This window comes from Antechinus flavipes, chromosome 6 (genome assembly GCF_016432865.1).
Source record: "Antechinus flavipes isolate AdamAnt ecotype Samford, QLD, Australia chromosome 6, AdamAnt_v2, whole genome shotgun sequence".
NCBI classification, from domain to species: Eukaryota; Metazoa; Chordata; class Mammalia; order Dasyuromorphia; family Dasyuridae; genus Antechinus; species Antechinus flavipes.
In genome coordinates, this window is record NC_067403.1 from 187,720,262 (window position 1) to 187,738,353 (window position 18,092).

General features: G+C 47.9%; 1 protein-coding gene across 1 annotated transcript in view; it reads right to left on the reverse strand.

Moving 5' to 3' along the window:
* The window catches only part of PRAG1 (PEAK1 related, kinase-activating pseudokinase 1), a 46,293-nt gene that overhangs the window by 24,162 nt on the left and 4,039 nt on the right, over positions 1-18,092 (reverse strand). Inside the window, exons 2-3 of the mRNA XM_051965824.1 lie at positions 17,663-18,055; positions 13,511-15,147 (exon numbers count right to left, since the gene is read on the reverse strand). Coding sequence (XP_051821784.1) covers positions 13,511-15,147; positions 17,663-17,980 — 1,955 coding nt within the window. The 5' untranslated portion in view covers positions 17,981-18,055. The remainder of the gene's footprint in view (positions 1-13,510; positions 15,148-17,662; positions 18,056-18,092) is intronic.

Below are 18,092 nucleotides of genomic sequence, written 5' to 3' on the forward strand. Positions count from 1 at the left end.
CCGGTCGAGCCCTCCAGAGCTGGGTGCTAGGGGCGCACCTCGGAGCGGGGCGCGGGGACACTCTCGCTCCGCTGCTCATTTCCCGCTCCCCTAGCGCACTTCGGCCGACGTTCCTGCCCCGGGGGGGCAGAGGCACGACCCTCAGACCAGGCTCACACGCGAGGCCGCCTCGCACATCCAGGGGCGCACAGCCCCGGCCTCAGGGCGCGCGCGTGCAGGGCCCAACAAAGTACGGGGCCAAACAAGAAGACTTTTTTCCTTTGTAGTTGTGCAAGAGGAAATTGAAATGGCACTTCCCAGCCCCCTCCCCGCACCGTCCTTCCCCCTCCCCCCCGGGAATCGCGGCTCCCTTACCATCCTAACCCGCGGTGGCTCAGGGCAGCTCGGCTCTCCGCGGCCCTTGCCGCACCCCGGGGCAGCACGGAGTGGGGGGCCGAGGGCTGCCGCGTGGGTCCCCGCTCCGCCGGCTGCCAGAAGATGACAAGCAGTTCCTCCCCGGCTCTTTCTATAGAATGCACTTCCTCTGCCTCTATGACCCTATGGGGTTGGCCGTTCAGCCAAGGCTTTCCAATCTGGTGTGACTGACACTCCCGAGTCGTCATCCGCTCTACACATCCGCGCCCCTCAATCGGCGAACGAGGAAGGACGTCTCTGACAAGGGACAGTGCCCACAAACGCTTTTCATTCATTTATTCATTCATTCATTCACTCATTCATTTAAATTTCATCTTCTGGTTTATAGGGACTACCTCCAGTCCCTCCGGTGTAACCGTAGCCTAGGGCAAATAGTAAACACAAACAGGATGCCTACCATGTCCCAGACACTATGGCTAAATATTGGGGATACAAAGAAAGGCAAAAAGTACCCAGCAAAATGTCACAATTTCAAGTGCCTTCTCTGCTGTAGACTCTGCATTCGCTCCCTCTGAGGGAGTTCTGGGAAGCTGCAGAGAAGGAATCTGCCAGCTCCCATCATTTAATTCCACTTCTATATTCAAATACTGAGCTAACCCACAAAAGCTATTCAGCTCCATTCCCTTTGTTCACTCCCCTAGTAAACGCACACTCTTGTGGCCCCAGGTAGAGCCCTTAGCTCCCTTTTCCAATGGTTCTAGCAGCTTCTTAGCTGGGCCTTCTTAATATGTCTTAATTATAGTCACATCCAGGCCAGATGAAGGTGAAATGGGGACAGCAATCCTTTCAAAAAGATTCCTGGCTTGGCCTTTGCAAGCTTCAGGGTGAGAAAGCATCATCTTCTCCACTTGGGCACTGGAAGCAATGAGGGTTGAGAATGCCTAGGGGAGCTCTTGGTTTTCGCCCCTTGGGAATATGCCTGCTCCCTTCCCTGCTTGGGCCACATCCATCCTTTCAGGTCCAGCTCAAACATCACTTCTCCTTTTTCTTTCTTTTTTTTTTTAAATTTATTTTTTTATTAAGGCTTTTTATTTTCAAAACATATGCATGGATAATTTTTCAACAAAGCAAAACTTTGTATTCCAAAATTTCCCCTCTTTTCCCTCACCTCCTACCTTAGATAGTAAGTAATCCAATCTCATCTTTCTTAGACCTTAATTTAGTCCCATCAGATTTCTAACCCCAAATTAAACCTTCAATGACTTCCAATGTTGTTATATTTCAATCTTGAGGGGCAGTTAGGTGGCAAAATGGATAGAGCACCAGTCTATCAGGAGGACCTGAGTTCAAATTTGGTCTCAGACACTTAACCCTTCCTAGCTGTATGACCCTGGGCAAGTCACTTAACCCCAATTACCTCAGGGGAAAAAAAGATTGAAGAGAACCATGACATCAGGGAGGTGATACCATGACATGTAATGAATTAGATTTAAGTGAGGTAAGTCATCTGCCTCACCTTGCCCTCCAGAGCCATCTGAGTCTGGTGGCCAGGCAAAGATCAGGATGACTGGAGATGGTCTTGGATATAGTGGGAAACCTTTACCTTTTTAAGCTAAGGTCTTCAACAGGTCTCAGACTGACTGAGGCAACATCCATTCAGTGATTAAAACTGGGTAAGAAATGAGGCAAAGAATGGTTTCTTCAAAAAAAAAAATCTGGGAGGAGAAGACTTGATTCCTAATAATTTAACAAAGAAAGGAGAGAGGGTCTCTACCATGGTGCCCCCTGCCTCTCCAATCTTATTCTGGACTTCCTCCCCAAAACAAACTCCATAGATCTGCTCCCAACATACTTGTTTGCCCACCATTGCGCTGAGAATCTCTTTCTTTCCCTTCTCTGCCATCTCAATTCCCTCTCTCCTTCTGAAGCACAACTCAGTTGTCTGATCTTTGAGGGGAGTTCTGGCTGGCCTTCCCCGCTGAACCACTTGGGTTCGCAGCATAGAGAGCTGCATATCACCCATCTGAGGTTCTACACCTGGTACATAGCAGGCGCCTAACAAATGTTAGGAAACAGTGAGAACGTGCAAAAATGTAGCAGGTTATTTTTTTTTTGGGGGGGTAGCAAAGAATTAGAAAATTATTGATGTCCATCAATTGGACAAGCTATGGTATATAAAGATAATAAAATACTGTTGTTAAAAAAAATGATGAACAAGCTGATTTTAGAAAGGCCAGGAAAGATTTATATGAACCAATGCTAAGCGAAAACAAGAACACCAGGAATACATTGTGCATAAAACAGCAAGAATGTGCAAAGATCAAGTAGGAAAAGCTCGGTTCTTCTCAGTGGTTCAGTGATCCAAAGCAATCCCAATAAACTTTGGATAGAAAATGCCATCTGCATCCAGAGAAAGAACTAAGGAGACTGAATGTAAATCAACACATACTATGTTCATTTCTGCTTTTTTTTTTAATCTCTCCCATAGTTTTTCACTTTTACTCTGACTTTTCTCTCCCAACATGATTCATAAAGCAATGTGTGTTAAAAATAAATAAGTTTACTAGAAGTCATAATGAGGGCAAAGACCAGGATTAGGAGAGCGAGACATATCAGAGATGGAACAAAGAGCTGGAATGGCCAAAAGAGAGAAATGTCAAGAGTTTTGACTGAGGAAATACAGCCCTAAGGATGAGACCTGGGAGAGAGGGATGGGATTACAATCCCAGTTTGGGTTGAAAATGGAAGCGAAAGATACAAAGGTCATCTCACCACTTAGCAACAGAAACAGGATGGTTCAAGGATTTTCAGACAGTAACATGAATGGCAAAGGGTCATCTGGGGGAACCCAGGGGAGTGTGTGGATGCCAGAAAGCCAAAGGATCACAAGGAACATGAAAGGAAAAAGCCAAAAAAGAAGGGAATAAATGAATGGATGGATGAATAAATAATGAATTAAATAACAACCACACAAATCATCAGCATTTCTATATCTTACCAATAAACCTCAGTAGCAGGAATTAGAGCAATTCCATTTAAAATAATTACAGACAATATAAAGTACTCGGGAGTCTACCTGCTGAGACATACATATGGACCATACGAACACAATTACAAACACTTCTTACACAAATAAAAATCAGAACTAAATTATTGGAGAAATATTAATTCCTTATGGGTAGGTTGAGTCAATATAATAAAAATGACATTAACTAAATTAACTTACTTAGTGAGTGCCATACTAATCAGACTGCCAAAGATAGGGCTAGAAAAATTAATAATAAAATTTATCTGTAGGAACCAAAGGTCAAGAATCTCAAGGGAAATAATGAAAAAAAAAGTGGGCAGTACCAGCTCTACAACTATAATACAAAGCAATTATCATCAGAATGATTTGGTCCTGATTAAAAAAATAGAGAACAGACTGGGTACACAACATAAATAAATGAACCTAGTACCCTAATATTTGATAAACCCAAAGAACTCAGATACTGGGGTCAAGACTCACTACTTGATAAAACCTGTGGGAGAACTGAGCAACAATGTGGCAGAAATTACATTCAGACCAGCCCCTCATATACCAGATAAAAGATCCTATCATAAACAAATTCAGATCTATGTATGACCAATCATGGAATATAAAATCTTACCAAAAATGACAAGGACAATTCTATTTATATAAGATCAAAAAGATTTTGCACAAAAAAATCTACTTAATATTAGAAAAGAAACAGTTAACGGGGGAATGGAGGCACAAAGTTTATGGCTAATAAGGGAGAAGAACAATCCATGCAGCGAGTTCTTGATAAAGATCTCATTTTCAAAATATACAAGGAACTGATTCAAATGTAAAAGAATAAGAGCTTTTCCCCAATTAATAAATATTCTAGAGATATAAACAGGCAGTTCTCAAGGGATGTAACCTAGGCTACATAAAGCCTGAAAAGAATGCTCCATATCACTAATAATTATACAGATAAAAACTGAACCAATAGTTACTTTAATGCAGTGTTGGAGGAGCTGTGACAAGATCCAATCATTCTGGAAAGCAATTTAGGATATCATAAAACTACTAAATTGTACATGCCTTTGGATCTAGGGAGGCTATTACAAGGGTCCTCCCAGTTCAGACTATGAAGCTGGTGGCCATGGATGGGTCACCTGTTTCCCTCATTTCCACAATGAAAAAATTGGATTATACAACCTTGGAGAGGTTGTATAATCACCCATCTCCCCTACTGCAGTGCTAAGTCTCTCCCTCTCTGGACCTGTGTCCCGGTCTGAGAAATGGGAAGCCTCATGAAAGGCTCGAGACTGAACTTCCCTGGTCCTTCTAGCTCCAAACCCAGTGGAGTCCCTTGGTGACAACCTTGGCCACCGCTTTCTGTGCGTTGACTTGCCAAGTTTTATTTACAGTATAGTTTGAAGGAGCCAATGAACCAGCAAGGTCAGAAATAAATCATTTTCATAGGATCCCCAAGTCATCCAGCTTGAATAATCCCCAGGGATAGGAAGTTTGCTTCTCCTTAAGCAGCCCTGGGGAGTGACTAAAGCCACTCCCAATTTAAAATGGGCTTTCCCTGTAACAAGAGCTTTTCTAAGTCATTAATTAACTCAACCTCAAACTGAGACTTTAGCTTAAAAAGGCCAGGTCTCCCCGGGCATACAGGGCCATCTCCAGGGTTGGATATCCTTAGGATTGGAAGAGTAGCAAATGGTGGAGATTTCTAGCCACATTTCCTAGCACATAGCAGATGACTGGAAAATGGAAGCTGAGAGCTTTAGGCTTCAAAATCCAAGAAAGTGATGGTGGTAGTAGGCACAGGTCTCTGGAGCTCTGCCAGTCTCTTCCTTGAGGAGAAGAATGGGCTGGTCAAGTATCTGCCTACAAAACATTCCATTTTGCCTCTCTGCTCTTGCCTTCCCAAGACTCCACTCAGGTACCACTTCTAGTCCAAGACTTTTCCTGATTCGCTCAGGTGAACTCTTTTCCCCAACCACCCTGATCTTCCTCTGTATTAATTTTTGATGTATTTTGTATTCATCTCTTTGTTCACACACTGGGTCTCCCAGTGTAAATAAATAAATGAGTAAATGAATGAATTCAGCTTTCCTTAGAGCTTCTTATGTGCTAAGCTCTGGGGACACAAACCAAACAGGCGCTCTCTTCTCCTTCTCCAGGTTTATTTTGTCTCGATGGCTTATTTTTGTCTTTGTATTTCTAATGCCAGAACCTAAAAAATATTCGGTTAATGGAAGAAAACCATTAGCCAGCACTTAGAATGAAAACAGAGCTGAATTTGGAATTAGCAGGCCTGAGTTTGAATCCTGGTTAGGTCACTTTTAACTTTCCTGGGTCTCATGGCTATCCTCCATTGTAAGAGATGAACCTGAGTCTTGAGGGAAGGAAGCTGGGATTCTCTCTCTGTCTCTCTTGTCTCAATCTGTCTGTCTGATTTTACCAGCTCCAAGAGTTCAATGATAATCTCCAAATAAATGCCTCCTAGATCTCTAAATCCAGCCCTATGCCCTAATTCCCCTGATGATCTCCAGCCCAATATCACCAACTGCCTGTTGAACATTAATCAATCAATCAATAAGCATTTATTAATGATTATTATGTGACTAATTGCCCAAATAGAAACTCTTCCAACCTCCACCTTAATTACTCCAAAGTGTGCCAAGCTTAATTGCTTATTGATTGATTGATGAGCCCCTTTAATCTATCTTGTGGTCTGCCCACCCCCTTGGAGGTAAGTTCCCTATTCAAATACAAAGTGGACATACTTATTATCCAGTATTGCAGAGAAACACAGCCCAACTTTAAAATGATTTCATGCAAACACCACAGGCAGCTCAGAGTTACCTGGAGGAAAGGGGGAGACAATTGGATCAGAACACAGCTGTGCTTTTGAGCAGTCAGCACTCATAATGTAAAGCTTAAGAGGAAAAGAGATCAAAGGGAGATGAGACAAAAGGGGACCCTAAGGAAGGTGGGGTGCCACGAAGGGAAAGGGAGGGGAGGGAATAAGCATTTAAGCAACACCTAGTGTGCACTAGGCTCTGTGCCAAGGACTTTTTACAAATATTATCTCCTTTGGCAACTCCCAGGTAAAAGAGACATTGCAAAGATGGCCTCCAGTCTCCAGCCTCCCCACGCCCAAAGGCTTTATAGCTCCACAGTGACGTAGAGAGCAAGGGGGATTCCATCCATCAATGGCACTCATTGGTTGGTGTCACATGTTAGAGTGGTCCTGCCCCAGTCCCAGCAACCCACAGGGTTCTCAGACTAAATCATCACTCGGGGACTGGAGCTGCTTGGACTCTGGGGAAGCCGACAGTATGTCATGTTGCACAAAAGTCATGTTTTCATACTAAAAAGATCACAGCAAAGCCATAACCTGAGTCCCCTTTCTTAGCCTGCATCCAGATCTCAGCTCTGTCCCCCCCACACTCCCCATAGCTGGGTGGACTTGGCCACGGTGTCCACCCCTATAAATTAAGCAGGTGTGGCTCAAGGTCCTCTGACAGCCTTTGGGAAGGCACTGTGGTCTCAGAGAGAGTCCAGAAGTCCTGGATGCAGATGCCTTGCTCTTGATGATCAAGTGAGATGATATGTACATAGTAGGTACATAGAAATGCTTATTCCTTTTCCCCTTTCTCACTTTCTATGTGACCTCACGCAGCCTTCAGTTTTATATATGGATATAAATATAAATATATATACGCATACACATATTTTCTCTCTATGGAAAAATATACACACATATACAATATATTATATATATGTGTGTGTGTGTGTGTATATATATATTCTATAAAATGAGGGGCTTGACCCTGATGACTTCTAAGGACACTGTTAGTTCTGACAGTCTGTGAGCCCAGGACCTCTCAAATGCAAGGATGTTAAAGCGTGTCTTACTCATGCACCAGAGAGTGGGGTAGAGAACCCAAGGAAAGGATTGGACCAAGTCCTTACTGTTGATCTTTTCAGATGCCACGGAAGAGCAGGAGCCCACTGCCTAGGTCTGCTCTCCCATGAGCTCCCTCCACCCCCTCCATCACCCTCCCCTTCCTCCTCATGCTCAGGTCTCCCCCTCCGCCAAACCTGACACTTTCTTCTTCATCACGCAGGTTCATATGTAACCTCAGGGGTCCTCCTTGCTCTCTCTTTCATCCTGCAGCATACCCCCACAGCCCATCAGTTGCCATGTGGATAATACCTTCCCAACCGACTTTTATTTTTTTTTTTTTTTACTTCTGCCCCCTGGTCTTGGCTCACACATGGCCGCCGCTCAGGTCCCCAGCTTCTCTCCTTCTTGTCCAGAGGACCAGCCCCGCCACAGGCCTCCCTGCCTCGAGTCCCTCGGCACTCCAGGACATCCTCCATATTGCTGCCAAGGTCACCTTCTCCAGCTCTCAGACCTGACCACCTCACACCTCTGTTGCCTTGAGGATCAGGTCCAACCTTCCAGCGTGATATTGAAGCCCCTTCTAACCTGGCTCCAGACTTTCTCTCTAACTAGCCTATAGCCCTGAATTCACTGGATAGTGGACACAAAGGGCTTTCTTTCTCACAGTGACGTCTTTCCAAGGCTGCTCAGACAAACTCTGTCTTTGCCCTGGAGGTGACGCCTGCTGTGCCAGTCGGTGCTAGGACAGGAGCATTCTGGATAGGGTCCAGATGGCCCCCTCCCTCCTCACTGGGGTGGGGGCTCTCCTAAGAGCCCCCTCAAGCCGGGGATAGCACATACGGGATCACCTGGGAAAGCCTCCAAGGATTGCACCAGGGGAGGCAAGAAGAAGGCCAGAGAAGCCCAAACTGGAGCTGGGAGGGCAGCAAACATTGATGAAGGGCCTAACTATGTGCCACCTTGCAAAGTGCAAAAAAGAAGGCTTAGGGTTTACTGGTTTGACCACAGTAGGAAAACTGGGACAAGCTGGAGAAATAGATAGACTACTAGGCTCCAGATCAGAAAAGCCAACCAGAAGAATGGCCAGCTTCCCTAGACAAAGCAGGATGGTTCCAACCTAAGCAGCCTTAGGGGTGTTCCTGTCCTGGGGAGTTGTCTAACTGCTCTCCATGATGGGTCTCTCCATTCCTGGAGGTCTCCAAGCTGGGACTTTATGGTCACTTATCAAGGATGTCCTAGAGGGAATCCAGTCAGACTGGTTCTGCGCATCTGAAAAAGGGATGGCCGGAGGTATCATAGACCCTCCTAATCCCAGTGGTTGGGGGAAAAAGAGAAAGTCCTTTCATCTATTGTCCAGAGCAATAAAGGGGAAATTTTCTACGTTCCTACCCCCACTCCTATCTGTGATCATCCCATTTCTCATTCCCCATTCTGCCTCTTATCCAACACTTCCATTTCTACTGTGGCTCCTGCCTTTTTCCCTCTCTTTTCCCACATCCAAATTCCACCACCAAAGTGTGGACGCTTGGTTAAATGCACAATAGTCAGTCTATTATTGTGCAATTGTTTTCTCTGGCTTAAAGAATGATCCTTGAATTGGAAAAAATGAAACAGCAAAAGTCAAGAGGGAGATGAGAGAGAAGGAAGGACAGAGATAATAGAAGGCTTGGCTGAGTCCAAAGAATCCAAGTCACTTGGCTCAGGTAAATATCCTTGGGCTCTGAAAGAAATGGCCAGCAAAAGGTCTCAGTCCCTGCCAGTGATGTTTGGAACATCACAGGGAATGGGAGAAAAGCACCCAGATGGGACAAGGGGAAAAGGCATTTGAGTTTTCAGAAAAAGGAAGAGAAGTTTGTCAGCAAAAGACCAGTGAGTGTGACTTCAATTCCTGGCAAAATTCTGGGACCAATTGTGAAAGAGATGGTTAGAGGAAAACTAGAAAGGGAAGTAGTGATAACCATATGACCAAGAGCAGGTCATGCTAGGCTGACTTTGTTTCCTTTCCTGGCAGGGAAAGGATAAGACTGAGTCATGGGAAGCTAGAGTTCCTACTTAAAAGCATCTGCTGTTCGCTCCTGAGTATTGATGGTTTGGGTAAAGCCATGGAGGGAAAGCTCATCAAATCTGCAAAGAACCCAAAGAGAGTGAGCAAGGATCGAATAAAAAAAAAAAAAAAAAGGTGGAAGGTGCACTGAATACTCCGAGCCACAGAATAACCTGGTTATTAACGCTGGGGCATGTTGGTCAACAATTAGCAGCTGGTGCTCTGAAGGAAAGAATGCATGTATGGCATACTTTTAAGTTTAAAATGCCTTATTAAAATCTCCTACATCACTTTCTTAAGCCCTAATTTGTCGTGTATGCTGATTCCTGAGATGCAAATGTTCCCACTGAAAATTAAACAATTGGCTCCAGATTTCAGGTGTAAGCTGGTGCCAACAAAGTCTGGCTGTAGGGTTTTCCTGAAGGCAGAGGGCACTGGCTACCTGCAAGAAGCGGTAGCTGTTTGTCCTCCAGCCAAGGAGGATGCAGAGGATTGGGGAGAGCTCCTCTCCCAGAAGAAGATCCCTGGAATTGGTGACTTCCCTCAGAGGGTGCCTGAGGTTATTTGTTACCCTGCTAATGATAATAGAGAGGTACATGATCTTCCAAGGGTAATCACCTAATAAGGACCAGTAAACATGTTGTAAACATGTTGTAACTTGGATTCTTGAAAATCTTTAAATTGAGAGGTGGATAGAACACCAGTCCTGAAGTCAGGAGGACCTGAGTTCAAATCTAGCCTCAAACACTTAACACTGCCTGGGCAAGTCACTTAACCCCAATTGCCAAAGGAGAAGAAAGAGGAGAAGAAGAAGGAGGAGGAGGAGGAAAAGAAGGAGGGGAGGAGGATGAGGAGGAGGAAGAGAAGGAGAAGGAGGAGGAGGAAGAGGAGGAGGAGGAGGAGGAGAAGAAGAAGAAGAAGAAGAAGAAGAAGAAGAAGAAGAAGAAGAAGAAGAAGAAAGAAAGAAAGAAAGAAAGAAAGAAAATCTTTAAATTGAAAAGAAAGGTAGAAAGAGAAAACTGTCAAATAGAGAGATAGGTGGATAACAAATAGAGAGATAGGTAGAAAGATAAAAAGACAGATTTAGCCAAAGATAAATAATGGTTAGTCTTTTCTGGCACAATCTAGGGACCCCTTCTTAGAACAAGATTTTTAAATGAATAAAACCAAATATGCAGAATTATGAAGCCAATTATACTGAAATACAGTTATCTAAATATTTTAAAAATAAATGTACACAGACTCCAGGTTAAAAACCTCTGCCATAGAAGATGGGAAGATGAATAGCATTACAAATGCCCAGAAGTTCATAAGATACAGAGATAATAAGGACAAGGAGTCAGGAATAATACTTGGCACAGCCTGTGGCATTAGCAAGTGGTGAAAATGTTTGGACACCGGGCATTCCAGGGAAGATGAATCCCGCAAGACTAAAGAAAGCTGGAAGTGACTGCCAGATGCTTTCCCTGGGGAAAGCTGGGGTAGGGTCTACGGATGCCCCAGCAAACAAGGCAGTGGGTGATGGGAAGCTCCTGCCTCCTCTTAATGCCGACTGTCTTTCTGCAGAGTGTAAAGAGCAAACAAGAATGTAGAGGAATTTAGCCCTATTCTTAGACAATGCACCTGAGGAGATGGGCACAGATCATGGGGCTTTGCTTAATAAGAGTGACTTGGGAAGGAAGGTCAGTCTTGCACCTTAGAAAGTCTGGGACTTAAGAATCTCCATCTAACATGTCCCCAGTTTTTGGTTCCTGGGTCTGCTGGGGCTGGTCTAGGAAAGGGCTGTGCTCAGGGCTCCGACCCATGTTCTCTCCAGTCTGTGGCCTGGCTGCCATTCAGATCCAGCAAAGTCTAATCCATCGGCCCAGGGCTGCAGCTCCCCATAATGCTATATACACCCTTTCCTGCCACAGCATCGATGGACCCTAGAGATCAGCCTGCCTCAAACCAATGTCACTGAAGGCAGAAACGCTAAGAGAGCCGGCATTTCACTAATGCTCTTGTTTCCATGGCCAGGGATGGATCTGTAAAGCACTAGACCTAAAATCCCATGGGGCATCTCGGAGCTCGGCATCCTGGTCCTACGCACCTGAGCCCAACAAAACCTGATCTCTGATTGAAGTCCTAATGGAGCATTTCCCCAGTCGGGTTTCTATGGCAACCTGGATTCCCTCCCAAAGGCCAGAATTCTCAGACAGTCCAGCTTTAATCGCCACCGTTGCCAGGGTTCAAGTCTCTCATGGGACTGACCCAGGCTGGACTCTCGAGAGAGAGGGGAAGGTAAGAGGGAGAGCAAGTTCATTTGTCCAGTACAACTGAAGAAACTCCGTTCCCACACCCATCATTCCAGCCCTGTTTTGGTTTATACAACTTGGCCCCAGGCAGGGTCTGTGCCCCCCATTCAGTGATGGACAAGACCGGAAATCAGAGAATCCTAGCTTCTAATCCCTTCTCAGACACATGCTGCCTTTTCAACCTTGGGCTAAGAAAGCTTCTCTGAGATGCCAGTTCCTATCTGTAAAGTGGGAATGATAAAAGCCCCTTTCCTCACAGAGCTACTGGGAAGAGGCCCTGATTGGAAGGTAGAAGCCCCAAACAGCTATGGAAATGTCTGATTTCTGTCGCCAGTGACCTCCCCAAGCATGAGCAGAGCAGCGAGACCCTAAGCAGGCCCTAAGTCCAGGGGTCCAGCCTTCCAGAGAACTGCCATCTCAAGAAACAAGCAGGCTTTCTCATAGGGGGGAAAAACCCCAAAACTTTGATCTGACAGAGAGAAACCTTCCCCAGACTTTAAATTCCACGGGCAAGTTCAAAAGGACTTTTATTCTCTTTTCCCTCAGGAGGGATTTTGAAGAAGGAAAGCAGCAGAAGTCCCATCCTACAACATCTCCTTGAAATCCCCCTATCTCTGGCAAGACAGGGAGCTTGGTCCTGACTTTGCAGATATAACTGAGTGCATGACCTGCCCCCTTCCTACAGCCCACGAGGCTTCAGATCTCAGGCTGGAAGGGCCCTCCGTGGTCAAGGAGTCCAGAACTTTCATTCTCCAGAGGGTTAAGGGGCAGCGTTCTGGAGGCAGGATTCCCATCCGGGTCTCTCCTGTCCTAATGCCAGCCTCTGCCATGTGCCATGCTTTTCCCTTCTACTTCTAGGGCTCCTCCCTTTTTAGTGTAAATGCCCTCAGATAGCACACTGTCCAAGGTGACCGGAACAAGCTGACCACTGGACTCTTGCTGGGTGCTTGGGGTAACACTGTTGCTACTGAGAACAGCCTATGCTACAAGGCCTCCAACCTGATCCTTGGCACCTAAATCCCCCTTTGGCCTTTCCCTCCAAAGCACAAAAGACATTAAGTGACTTAGGAAACCTTGGGATCTGAGCCTATGATGAAGTCTCAAGCCAGCCTGGTGGAGGCAGGGGAGAGACCCGGGGAGAGAAAAGGGGCTCTGGGAGCCCTAAGAACCAGACCCCAGCCTCCAACTCGCAAGACCAAGAGTGCCCAGGCTGGCAGCACTGCCCACCCTGTCCAGGCCCCACAGGGAGCATCCCCTGGAGAAGGGACCAGGCTCCCACTCACCACCAACCAGCTGCCACCCCTTCGGTGGGCAAGCCAGGCTGGTGAGGCAACACCCCCCCCCCCCGACTACCCTCTCCCTTTATTCACGTGGGCAAAGCCCATACACGATGCTAGGCCCGGGAGCCCTCCAAACCCAGCTCAGGTCCCGCTACCATCGTCCAGGGCAGCCCAGCCTTGGCCATCACTCCTGCAGGGCTTGGGAAAGCATGTTCTGTTCTGTTCCTCAACGCCCTTGGTTTATCACATATTTCAACATCAGAATTATTTTTATCAGATGCCATTGAAGAGGGTCTATTACTATTGGCTTTGCAACTAGTGACACCCTGGGGACCAGGAGAGCCTCAAAGCTGAGAGCAACCTCTCCAGATGGGCTGTCTCTTCATTAGGAAGGGACCTCCCCCAGAGTCATGAGGACCCGAGTTCAAATCTGGCCTCAGACACTTGACCTTGGGCAAGTCACTTAACCCCAATTGTCTCAGAAAAAAAAAAAAAAAGAAGGGAGCTCCTTGGGAGAAGCACAGGCGAGGCTGTGGGCCCGGGTGCCAGCTCTGCCTGTGTGACTGGTGGGTGACCCTTGCCCAGCTTTGGTGGGCTGAGGGTCCAGGTTCCCTGTGCACCTACCTTGACTTTGGAGGAGGAGGAGGGGGGGAGAACTTCTCGGCTTCGCTCCTGTCCTTAGGGAATTCAAAGGCAAAGGAGGCAGATTTGCTCATGCCGGGCCCTGTGCCTCCCTCAGTCCGGCTGGGCTGCTCCGAGATGCTTTCGGCCCGGGGCCGCTGGCTACAGCTGCCTCTCTCCATCTCCCTCGCCATTCCTGGGCTGGGGGGGTCCAGTTCCCCCTCCCCCTCCTCCTCCTCTATCCTGCCCTGGTAGTTCCTGGCTCCCACCTGGAAGCGGGGTCTTCTCTGGTCCCAAGAGGAAGACTGAGTGGGCATGAAGCAGCGGGCGAGCTCCCTGGCGCTGGAGGAGGAAGAGGAGGATGTGGAGGACAGGGTGTCCGTGGGGTCTGGGATACCCGGCTGGCTCCAGTAGCCATCCTTGAGCTGGGCTAGGGGAGAGCCCTCCAGGGATCCGTGAGACCCCCCGGGGCTCCCCTTGCAGACCTTGGGGGGGATGGCGGGGCATCCCCTTCCCGGGTCCCCGCCCCTCGGGCCAGGCAGGTGGTTGTGGAGTGGCTGCTCCCGCGGGCTAGGCTCTGGCATTCGCGGAGAGGTGTCCTCCGGGCCCGGCCCAAGGTGCCCACAGGGCCACTGGACCCCCACAGCCGAGTCAGGGCTGCACAGGTAGATGGTGCGCTGATCATCCTCCGTGTGGGTAGCCATGATGGTCACCTTGGCCGCCACCTGGGGGGCCCCGTCGGGCCTGGGCCTCCAGCTTCCCCCTGCTGAGTCCTGGCTGTGCCCGGCCTGCCTGTTTGTGCTTGGCAGGCTGGACGAGGCCGGGCAGGGTTTCTTTCTCTTGGTGATCTCAGCATAGATGGGCTCTGGCGGGCTGCTTTCAGGGGGCTGGGTTGGGGACCCTGGGGGTTTGCTGGGGCTCCCCCCGTTGGGGCGCGGGCCATGGGATCTCCTCAGCTCGGGCTGCCTTGAAAGGGAGCAGTAGTCGCTGTCTGTGTGGCCAGCAGGAGGGCTGGATAGGCCATCGGACAGACTGGCTGCCTCTAAGGCCTGGGGGAGCTTCCTCTGGGCCAAGGTGAAGGGGCAGCTGTTCTCTGGAGAGTCCTGGCAGCTGTGTTCCTTGCTGCTCAGGCTGGGGCCCCAGCTCTCCTCATGTGGCGAGGCAGTCTCATTTGTAGCCCCAGGTACGGGCCCAGCCTTCCCGTGCCCACACCTGGGGCCCGGCCCCGCCGCCGGCGTCAGGGCGCTGGGAGGGCACCAACTGGCAATGGAGCAATATTCCCCCCCGTCGAGGTCTTTGCTGGGAGACGCCTGCAGATCCTTGTCCCTGGAAGCAGCGGGCAGGACTCCGCTGCGGGGCGTGGTGCTGCCCCCCGCCCGTTCTAAAAAGGCCGCCAGCTTCTGGTGGAAACTCTGGTGGGCAGGGGGTGGGGACTGCTGACGGGGAGGGGAAGCGCCCTCCTCCAGGCCCCCTTTGTCTGGAGGGACGGAGTCCTTGCTCCCTGGCCTTACCAGGCTGGGCAGAGCCAGGCGGGGGCTGGTTGCCAGGCTCTGAGGGCTGAGACCGCCGCTGGAGAAAGTTCTCGGGCTGTCTCGGGACTCCGGGAAGGGCAGCTTGCTGGGCGTGGGCCTCCAGAGCACCTGCACAAGTCCAAGGGTCAGAGATAACTATTAGGAGATAGGAGCCAGACGCAGGACGCCTTCCCTCCCTGCCCTGTCTGCCCCAACCCCACTCTGCGCCAGGCCCACCCCTGTCTCCAGCCCTCATGAAAGCAGGCAGCAGCCACCACCCCAAGCCTCAGTTTGTTCCTCTGTCAAATAAGGGTGATATCATGAATATAATGGAATTACTATTGTTCTATAAGAAAGGATGAGCAGCAGACCTGTGGAGAAGGAAGAGATTCATGGTCAAAGAAGAACCAGAGAACATTATGAAATGGAAAAATAGTTAATTTTGATTATATTTAAGTTTTTGCACAAACAAAACCAATGCAGCCAAGATTAGAAGAGAAGTAGAAAAGTGAGGAAAAAAAATTTCACATCCTAGAGTTCTGATAAATATATAGAGAATTCACTCAAATTTGTAAAATAAACTCCAATAGATAAACAATCAAAGGATATGAAAAGACAATTTTCATGGAAGAAATTAAAGCCATTTCTAGTCATGTAAAAATGCTCTAAATCATTACTGATCAGAGAAATGCAAATTAAGACAAACCTGAAGTACCATTTCACACCTCTCAGATTGGCTGAGGTGACAGGAAAAGATAATAATAAATGATAGAAGGAATGTGGGAATATTGAGACACTAATACATTGGTTTTTAAAACTTTTTAAATAGCTTTTTATTTTCAAAATACATGCAGTTAGTTTTCAACATTCACCCCTGCAAAGCTCCAACATTAATATATTGTTGGGGGAATTGCGAACTGATACAACCATTATCTTAAGAGATCTTAAAGGAGGGGAAGGGATCCACATGTGCAACAATGTTTGTGGCAGCCCTCTTTGTAGTGGCTAAAAATTGGAAACTGAGTGATGCCCATCATTTGGAGAATGGCTGAATAAGTTACAATGTATGAATGTAATAGAATATTATTGTTCTATAAGAAACAATCAGCAGGATGATTTCAGAGAGGCTTGGAGACTTACAGGAACTGATGCCGAGTGGAGAATGTTGTACATAGCAACAAGAAGATTATGTGATGATCAACTCTAATGGACATGGCTCTTTTCAACAATGAGGGAATTCAAGACAATTCTTATAGACTTGTGATGAAGGGAGCCATTTACACCCAGAGAGACTGAATATGGATCAAAGCATAGAGTTTTCACTTTTTTTGTTATTGTTGTTTGTTGTTTTTTTCTTTCTCATGGTTTTTCCTTTATGATCTGATTTTTCTTGTGCTATATGACAAATACAGAAGTATGTTTTTAAAATTGCACATGTTTAACTTATATTGGATGGCTTGCTATCTGGGAAGAGGAGGAGAGAAAAGGAGAAAAATTTGGAACACAAGATTTTACGAGGGTGAATGTTGAAAACTGTTTCCATCTATTTGGAAAAATGAAATACTACTAAAAAAAAACAAAACAAATCTAAGAACCTATTTGAAACAATGAGGGTGATACTGTGTGTCTACATTCCACTGTCAGGAGGGTTCAAGTGAAGGGAAGGGTCCCAAGGACACAGGACTCTGGAAGCAATGCCCTGACCATTTTGCCATGCTGCCTCCTCCCTTTCTGGGGCAGAGAGCAAAATGAATGGGAGAAAGGGGAAAAAGAGAAGAGCATTTATGTAGCACTCACTGCATGTGTGCTAAATGTTTAAAACATTATCTCATTTGTTTCTCACCAACAACCCTGGGTGAGGAACTGCCATTGTTATTTTATGGATGAAGAAACTGCAGCAATAAAGTAACCTGACTAAGGTCTGGATTTGAGGCTGGATTTGAACTCGGTCCTCCTGACTCCAAGCCCCAAGTTCTGTGCACTGTGGTGCCCCTTAATAGCCTCTGGTTCTTTTGGCCTGTTTCCACTCCATGGAGGAGTGAGACAAGCCAAGTTCACTTCCAAGGAGATTTAGCTTCCTGATAAGGCACTCAGCCGACCCCTCAGTGCTTAGCTGGGCCAAGGGGACTCTACTTTTGTGGATCCCATTTTTCTCATCTGTAATTGGCAGGGGGGTGGGGAGGGCAGCCGGAAGACCTCTAAGGTCCATTTCTAACCCTATGTTCTACAAACAGGTTGGGTTATCTTGTACAAAAACCCAATCTCTTACTGGGGGGATGAGAAGGAGTGTAAGGTGGGCAGGGCTGAAACCCCTCCACAATCCCCAGCCAGAGTCAGAGATGGGAAAGGGAGAAGCCCACAGACCAAGGTGGAGGGCTTCAGAGTCGACAATCTGGACCAATGGAACTCTTCAGGAGAGATCTGGGGGGCCACAAGCTGGAAGGGACCCTCAGAAGCTGGGGAAGCCAAACCTATCCATTGTATAGATATGGCGATCAAGGCCTGAAGAGAAGGGAAGAGATGGCCACAGGGTGTAATGCAAACCTGGCTGTCCCTGACTCCAGAGTGGAGGGAGTCCCATCTCTGACTCCCAGCCTCCATGGATGGAAGATGCAGGCCCTAGCTCCACAATGCCATGTCTCACCTGAGGGGCCTCAGAGCCCGCCTCCATCCCGGGCCGGGCTTCAGTGCTCTCTGCGCTCATCATGGTGGGCTTCACAGCGATGGTGGGCTTGGTGCAGGAGGCGGGGCCACAGCCCTCCTCCTCAGGGGGGCCCCTCCTGGGCCTGAGCGCGAGGCTGGGGGCCCCAGGCTGGACCACGGAGGACGAACGCTGAGGCTGGTGGTCACTCTGCAAGCCGAAGCAGTTCTTGCAGGAGCCTGGTTTCCAAATGTGCTCCACAAACTCATTGCAGGCGGACATCTTCAGGAGCCCCGTGGTCAGAGGGTCAGCCTGGTGCATCTTGGGTGGGAGGTCCCCGGGTTCATCCTGGGCTGAGCTCCCCACTAGGGTCTCTGCCTGTCCTTGACGTGCTCCCTGCAAAGAAAGGCCAGACGGGGCCTGGTCAGTGACT